At 33.0% G+C, this 9,173-nt stretch overlaps 1 protein-coding gene across 1 annotated transcript; it reads right to left on the minus strand.

Annotated features, from left to right (window-relative positions):
• Nucleotides 1–4,375: 4,375 nt before the first annotated feature.
• On the minus strand, nt 4,376–6,131 carry LOC121224154 (translocase of chloroplast 159, chloroplastic-like). The gene has a single exon (XM_041106901.1). It carries the CDS (start codon nt 6,086–6,088, stop codon nt 4,412–4,414), a length of 1,677 nt encoding a protein of 558 aa, XP_040962835.1. The 5' UTR covers nt 6,089–6,131; the 3' UTR covers nt 4,376–4,411.
• Between the last annotated feature and the right edge of the window lie 3,042 nt (nt 6,132–9,173).

The raw sequence follows: 9,173 nt of genomic DNA on the forward strand, positions 1-9,173 counted from the left end.
TATTTGGCAAAAGAACAAACAAGGCTTTGCAATTGCGCTCTCCTGAGTTGCTAGCCTAGCCCCTACCAAAGAGGCAGAATCGGGAGAGCAGCATCGTTGCATTGCGGGGAATTGAGGGTAGCGGTCCGACTTTACTTAACTCTAGTACTTTAGAATTCTTACTTTCTTTTTCCTTGTTTAAACTTCTGTCCTCTTATGTCTTCTTCTTCTTTTTTGCCAGTACTTTCACTTTATTTGACTTTTTTCCCCCTTCATTTAGGACTAAGTAGTCTTAATTATGAGATGAATACGGGATGTAAGAGATGCATACGAGGTAGCTAGCTAGCATGTTTAAGGTTGGTTGGTTGGTATTGGAATGTAGGATTTGGGGTTTGGATAGTTTTTAAACATAAATGCCGCCGGGAATGCATCGCTTACACCTATCATGTACTTGCTGCTGTGTGTTGAATAAAGAAAAAGAACATATAACTCTGGTTCTTGTTTTCTCTCTTGCCTTGGTTATATTTCTTTGTGTACTAGTGCTTGATATCTTATATGAAAAACCGGTAGTGGGTGCAAACATCAGATTTCCATTTGTGAAATAGCTAACAGTAATCCACTTTCCAGTTTCCATCTTAATCATTGGCTCATAAAAGGACAAAAGAAAAAGAAAAAAATGTTTTGGCCGTGATTGATTACTAAGAAAAAGAATGCAGGGCACTGAGACGTGTCCTTTTCAGCGACGGAATCACTATGCAAAATGTTTGACTGCTGCTCCTGCTATCATTTTATTTTATTTTTTCTCAAGCCTTTTGCAGAAGGATTCAGTTCCTGCCCCCTGTGGATAGTAGCACAGGTGTGTTCCACTAGTGACTGGGGGATTCTCTGTGGCCCTGCTTTGGAACTTTGGATTTTAATTGGCTAACCCCATTTTATTAGGGCATATAATGAGACCTAAATCCACATTAGCAGTATTATCTCAAACTATGTATCTACCAGTAAGAAGTTAAATCCAAAAAACAGGTGGGTTAGGCCTAGAGACATGGCTTTTAATCAAAACGAAGATACATCAACAAAACTAAATTTGCAACAAAGTGAGGCTTTTGATTAAAACATGTTTGGCCCTGTCTCTCCGGTTTTAAAGTAGTGATCTCCATGTAACCCTTTTCGACGCTTTTGATTAAAACATTAAACATGGTTGGCCCTATCTCTCGGATTTTTAAGTAGTAATCTCCCCATGTAACCCTTTTTGACTCCACGACAACCTAAAACAAGAAATAGAGTTATGCCTCCAGGGCTTCCTTAGGAATTTTAAGCTAAATTTCCTTCTCCATTGAAACGCAGCTTTAAGTCCACTGCATTACTATCACTTGTGCTAGAGGCAAAGGCTCTAATAATTATTGTTTTATAATTTATTATAGTATAAATACTAATATTTTTAATTATTTATTTTTTCATAATTTTAATTATAATTTAGCACAAATAGAACATAATTATAATTTTTTATTTACTTAAATACAATTTTTGATAGTTTAGTGTATATATATATATATTTTCATTTAATGTGCTTAACAATCATTTAATATTTTTACCTCACCATCACAATTGCATTTGAATTCAAACACATATCTTACTACAAGTTTTAACCTTACTACCATAGTATCCAATCTTATCATCACCTTTATTTTTAGAGGGTGTTTGGTAAACAGAACTTTGGGCATTTTTTAGCTAATTTGGGCACAAATGGAGGATTGAGTTGCCAAACCCTCTAATTGTAGTGTTTGGTAAATGAAGATTTGTAAAGGCTTGTTAAGCTAAAACCTACAAAACAAAAAACGCAATGATGGATAACTTTTTTAACAGCTAATTGGGAATGAAATATATGAAATAACATATCTGACAATACTTGTTCAAAAATTATTCCCTTTACCACATGCTCTCAAACCTAATAGGGATGCCAAGATGTCAATAGCCTTCATGCTCTCAAACCTAATATTTATGAATATCAATAAGGTTAATATTTGCAAATAAAGAACTTAAGGATTGGATTTTTTAAATTTTTAAAAATATTCACTAATTAATTTCCATAATGAACATTTTAATTCCTTGCTAATAGTGTTTTATTTCAATAAAACTAAAGTATTATAAACAAATAAATACTTAACAATAAAATGTGACATGTATTTATTTGTTATTTTACATGTATCAACTTTCAGGTATCAGTTAAGTTTTATCAAACATTTTTAAATAATTAATTAATAAAATCAGTTGATCAAGCTAACTACTACAATCAGCAATCAACTATCAACCAATTGTGAAATAAGACCTTAATTTCATCGGAGCTAACAAACCCATCCAAAGAGAGTGAATCCATGGAGCCTTTACATATTAAGTGTCTCTTTATTTAAATATTTAAATGTTGTTGTAATCCTTTCAAAATATTTATAATTCAATTCGAATTTTTTAATACAGAATTTATCCATTTAGTCCTTTAAAAAAATTATTTTATTTTAGCCATAAAAAATTCCGATCAGCAGTCCAAGTGGACTATTTCAAAAACTGGATTCAGGCCATATTTAAAGGGTTCTGGTTTATTGATTTTCTTTTCAAAGGAATATCTAAGGATTTAGGGTTTCAAGAAAACTTAAAAGGCTTCTACTAAACAAAGAAAATCTTATTGGATTTGTTATTATTAATCAAGAAACAAGGGGAAAAGGTGTCTAATCATAAGTTTTGGTGATTTAATTTCATTAAACTTTTTTCGTCATTTTCTAATTTGGATTCTACTTATAACATTTTATGGTTAAGTCCAATTTAAATTTATCAGATCAGATTTTCATATTTGGTCACTAGTAAGTCTTCATCTTTTGGCCACTGTTCCATTAAGACCCAAATAGAAAGCTGACTAAGATGTTAAGTATTGTTGATTGTTCTGCAAATTATGTATATAATTAAATATTTCAAAAAAAATATATAAACCACATTATCATCCCAAACCCCAAAATTAAATCCTAAATCCCCATTCCCATCTCTAAACCCAAACTCAACCCCTAAAACACAAAATCATTATACCCTAAACCCCAGTACAATCTCTACCCCCAAAATCATTAAACCCCAAACCTCATTTATCATTGCATTTATTTGATTTTCCTCAACAACCCAATTATTTGTTTGAATATTGATGAAATGTGATGATAAAAGGGGTTAAGGGTTTAATGATTTTGAGGTTTAAGATTTTGATTTCAAGTTTAGGAATGGTAATTAGGTTTAATATTTAATGATTTTAAGGTTTAAGGGTTGATTTCGAGGTTAGGGACGATAATGTAAGTTTATAATTAATTTTTTAAATATTTAAATCTATACAGGATGATGTAATTTTAGAGTAATTATCTAGGGGCACGTTTGGTTCGCTGTATTGGATTAGAGGTGTATTGGATTAGAGGTGTATTGGATTAGAGGTGTAATGGAATAGATGTGTAATAGCAAATCAACTGTTTGGTTGAATGTAATGGAATAGAGGCGTAATAGTAAAACTGTGTTTGGTTGAATGTAATAGAGGTGTAATAGCATAATGGAGAAAACTAAAATGACCAGAATACCCTTAGCATAAATTTGTTTTGGTAAATGATTATTGTTATTGTTATTTAAATTTTAATAAGATTATTTATTATCAAAAATAAATAATTTAATCATATTTAAACATAATTATTATTTAATATATTTTAATTAAAATATATAATTTAATAAAATTCTTAATAATTAGCAGAAATTTGTTTTGGTAAATTATTTTATTTAAATTTTAATAAGATTATTAATATCAATAATAAATAATTTACTCATATTTAAACATAATTATTATTAAATATATTTTAATTAAAATATATAATTTAATAAAATTCTTAATAATTAATATTCTTATATGAATTTACTCAAATCATAATATATGATACTGTAAAATATAAATTAAAATAATAATTATTAAATATATTTTAATTAAAATATATAATTTAATAAAATTCTAATAATCAATATTCTTATATGAATTTACTAAAATCATAATATATGATACTATAAAATATAATTTGAAATAATTAATATTAAATATATTTTAATTAAAATATATGATTTAATAAAATTTAAAATAATTATCTAGATTCAAATTTAAGAATTATTTACATGAACAAAAATATAATATTTGTTTCTAAGTTAATTATTTTAATAAAATAATTAAATATTTATATAACGGTGTTCTCATCTTTTGGTATTTTTATATGCAATTTTAAAGATTGAATCCAAACTTAAAAGAATATTTATTTGTAAGCATTTCACCGGTTTACTTCAACTCAATTATTGATTAATTTTTAATAAACATAAATTCAATCACTAATTCTCTTGGCTCCTCTGTTTCAATATATGAAACATGACTCAATCACTAATCCTCATAACTCAAAGGTGAGCCAGATGGTCCATCAGGGGGTGCAGAAGCAGCATGAGTCAAAGCAACTATGGCATTTTTCCAGAAAGAGGAGCCAAGAGAATTAGTGATTGATCTTAACAATGGCAGATCATTAAGATCCCGGGTCTGGCTGTCCAACCGATCAACATAGACTACAACATCGGGGGGACACTTCTTTATGTATTGCTTTATAGAAGCTAGGACCTTGTGATTGGCACCTTGCTCCATGGCAGAAGATTTCAAACCTGGGGTATCAATGATTCTCAGTTTAACACCATCTACCATTCCAGTAATCTCTTTCACTACTGTAGTGGCAGGTTCAAATGCATGAATTGAGGTCTTTGACTCACCAAAGATTGAATTTATTGTGGCACTCTTGCCCACCCCAATCTTCCCAAGCACAAGCATGTTTATGGAGAAGCTTAAATCATCTTTACCCTCTGTTTCAAGTTCCAAAGCTTTCCTCTTCGCAGAATCAACACTAAACAGTTCACTGGTTTGTCTCCTTGCAACATGTGCCAGTCTATAAAGAACCTGTGCTGCTAAAGAATCTTCAGTAGAAAGTCCGAGCCTTTGAAGAATCCTTAAAAATTTGACTCTTATAAGCTGTAACTTTTCCAATTTTATTTTATCTTCTTCTGTCAAGTTGTTGTCAGAATCTCCCCTACTTGTTACAGCGGGACTAAATATGTTAGGCCTGTTTGATTGAGGTGCGGATGTTGCATTTTGCAGTGAGGATCTTAAGCCTGCAGGACGTTCAACAGTGAAAAGCCTAGATCCATCTTGAGAGGTTATAGTAATGTTGCCGCCATCAGAGCCAGCACCAGTTGCTGCTTTCAAGAGGGCTGCCAAAGCAGCAGAATCAAATAACTCCTTCCCCTCTCCTTCTTCATCCGTATCCCCTTCTTCATCTGAATCAATAGCATTTGTCTGTATATGATTATGAGAAGTATCAGCACCCGAGTGAGAACCAATGGCAGATCCTCGTTCTAGCTCCTCCAAGAATTGCTTAGCAGCTTCAGCATTCTTAAAGAACATACTTTCAGCCTCTCCATCAGTCTCTGAGCCTTCATTCTGATGCTGCTTCTCTTCCATTTCACCTTCAAAACTAACTTTTCCAGCCACTGTAGTTTGCTCCACTGACTCAGGCCAATGAGATTCTTCTCCTGGCAGGGTTACTGACCTTTTGCTTTGAGAATCACTATCTAAATTCTCTGTTTCATGAGCTGCCATTATTTCTGTAGGTTGAGCAGAACTATCCTTTGCCTGAATTCCATCTCCACCCCCTCCATCTACTTTCTCAGCAAATGCTTGTTCCAAAATATCTATGATCTCCTCATCTTTGAGATCATTTAGCTCAGTCCCAGAATTGTCTTTACCAAGCATAACCCCACTGGCAATATCAGCTTTATTCTCAGCATCAACAGCCAACTCGTCTCCGCCGGAAAACTTCGAACCATCAGCATGATTCAAGCCGTTATCCAAGCTCGCATTATCGTCAACTGGAACCACCTCTGTCTCCTTCATCACCAATGTCTCAATGCCTAAAGCAGCTCCAGTCAAAGGTTTCGTATCGACAGCCAACTCCTCTTCGCCAGAAAATTTCGAACCATCGACTTCAACTACCTGATGATCTACTGTTTCTACAATCATAGGATTGAAACCCTTAGCTCCACCATCTAACACCAAATTATTCTCAAAATCCCAATTCTACCTTCCTCTCCACTTTCCATTGATAAAACAGATTGGTCGATTTCTCCAATGGAACCCATTTCCACCTTATCGTCCTTTTCCCCATTACCAACACTATCAACATCAACCTTCCCCATCGAACCCTCACCTCTATATTCCTCTAAACCATTATCGCCATCCCCAAACGAGTCCTCATTCAAAATCACATTCGAACCATCAGAACCAACAAAAGGGGCATCACTAACATCCCTCACGGTCGGAATTACTTCATCAGGGTCAGCCATAAATGGCCTCTCGGGTACTGTTTCAAACTTCCCCTCACCATTCTCGTTACTATCATTATTTTTACCATTCCCATTATCTTCCAAAGTACGTTCACTTACTGAACTAGTTACAAACTCAGAATCATCATTCGAAGTTAAAGAAGAAGAAGAGGAAGAAGAACCTGGAGAGGTAGAGAGCGACTGAGAAGTGATTTCCGAGGCAGAAAGCAAGGCGTCCATGGTTGAAAGAGAGGAAAGGGAGATAGAGAGAATTGGGTTTTAGGATATGGAATGAATTTTGAGTGGCGCACAGAGGGAGCAAATCGGTAGAAAGGGTAAAACAGGGAGGGGAAACCGAAGGGGCAACTAATCTGCAGAAAAGAGGGGGATTAGAAATCGGTGGTTTTCACCGATTAGGAAGGTAAAGGATTACACCCGTATTAGAAATCCATCAAACCAAACGATGGAATACAGTCGCATTAGGTGGGGCCCACCGATTAGGGGTGTATTGGCATAGCCAATACACCCAACCAAACATGGTGTAGGTGGTTTAATTTTATTTTTATATTAGATAAATATAAGTATTTGTGTAATACCTAATTTCTTTCTGCCCGGGCCCATACAAAATAAAAACACAGCAGTACCCAATTACCATTTACAACCTAAACCCAAAATTCAGCCCAATACCTTTCAATAGACCCAACCCATTAGCCTAAAACACATACACACAAAAAACCCTAGTAGCCTCCAGCCTTAGCCGCACATCCCAACAGCAGCCTCACCCTCGCCGCCGCGAATGTCGCAGCATGACTCTCCCCTGCGCACGTTGCGCACACATCTGCAGCAACAAACATCAACTAAACAACAACGAGAAAGAAGGAAATAGCAAAAATAACAGCGCAACAATAATAGGAAATAATGATTTTGTTTGGATTTTATTTTTTCTTTATTTCGGTTATATAAACCGGTCGAAAATCTATAAATGGGGGGAGAGGATACTGTAAATTGGAGGAAAAACAGTGAAATAAAATCAAAAGAGGTGAATTTCGACTTAGATCTTTTATTTCTTTGTTTGCTTTATTTATTTTCTGATTTTTTGTATATTAAACAAAAAATAAAAAAGGGAATATCACCTTCAAGGATATGCCGTTGAAACCCGAGCCTGCTTCACCTGAATCGGGGCCGGAATGGCCGGGATTTGAATCGGCCGGTGGGCTAAGAACGGCGGCGCAAGGATGGGATAAAAGAACCCTAGCAGAGCCACACTGTTTTTTTTTAAAAGGGAACAAATGATTTTATTTTTTTCCTTTTTTTTCAGTTTTGTCTTATTTAAAGCAAGATGAAACGGCGTCGTTTTAGCCAGGTGCGACCCGCGCGGTGACCCGACCCGGAGGGAGGATCCGCGCGTTCTGGCCAAATGGTTAATTTGCGCATTTGGTTCCCTGATTTTTAAAAGCATGTTTAAATCAACTTTTTATTTCTTTTGATTTTGGGCATGGGTTTTATTTTTGTTTCAAATAAGTCCCTATTGAGGCGCAGTGTTTTAGAGGGGCGGATTATTTCCATTTTGGCCCCTCCTGTAATTCGCATGTTTCAAATCGGTCCTCTGTCTGATTTTAATTTCATTTTTTATCACTATTATTGCATCATTTATTATATTATTTATATGTATTTTATAATATATATGTTTTTAATAATTTTTTCTAACGTTTATAAAATGCATGCATACGTTTTGTACCTGCAATCATTTCTTAATATGTATATATACTTACACATTTTAGTTTCATTTTTTTTTAAATATACATACACGTGGTTTATTTGTTTATTTGTTTTTTTCATTTTTTAAAACATATATTTAAATGTATATATACACATTTTTAAATACACACGTGTTTCCTATATTTTGTGATTCAGGAATACGCATTTTTTATATATATACATTTTTTTTATACTTTTGAATCATTATATATAAATATTTTATTGTTCTATATATATATTCCATTATTTATGTACTCATTATATATATATAAGTATTATAATATGCATATACATATTTGCATGTTTTACCAGTACATGTATACTTATACATTTTTTTTTATTTTTGTAAATATATACATATACATTCTTATTTTGTAAATATATACTGGTACATACTTTTATGTTTATTTTATTTTCATGATTTTCAAATACATACATGCAGTTTTATTAGATTTTGATTGACGTATTCCATTTCATCTATTTATATGTATCTTTGTATATGTGTGTTAAATATATGCGTACACATATTTGCAAATTTACTTGTATATTGTACTTATATATATATTTGTAAATATTTATTCGTATTGGTCTTAAATTAAAGTTTTGTTTCACACTATACATTAACTTTAACATACCTTTCGGGAAACATGTTTTGGTTTTGTCAAAATCATCCTATTTTATAAATTCCAAAATATTTGGCATTCATGATTCTCGTGAAAGATCGTGTCCTAACTTACTGGATCGCGATTATTTTTCGATGAATTTAGAAAGCCAAGTATTTGTTTTGCAACAAATTCACAAATTTTAAATAAAAGCTTATTCTCGGGAATTCAAAAATGTTGGGTCCTAACTTACTGGTCATGACATCTTCTTCTCGAGATAAGAATTTTCAAAAGCAAAAGGCAATATTCGGGTATTTTGGAGATTTAAAAACATTGTACCCTAACTCACTGGGTGTGGTGTTTTATTTCTTTGAAATGTGAATGTCTTACTTTTTTATTCATGAAATAAAGAGTTTTCTTTTA

Source organism: Gossypium hirsutum, chromosome D12 (assembly GCF_007990345.1).
Source record: "Gossypium hirsutum isolate 1008001.06 chromosome D12, Gossypium_hirsutum_v2.1, whole genome shotgun sequence".
Lineage (NCBI taxonomy): Eukaryota > Viridiplantae > Streptophyta > Magnoliopsida > Malvales > Malvaceae > Gossypium > Gossypium hirsutum.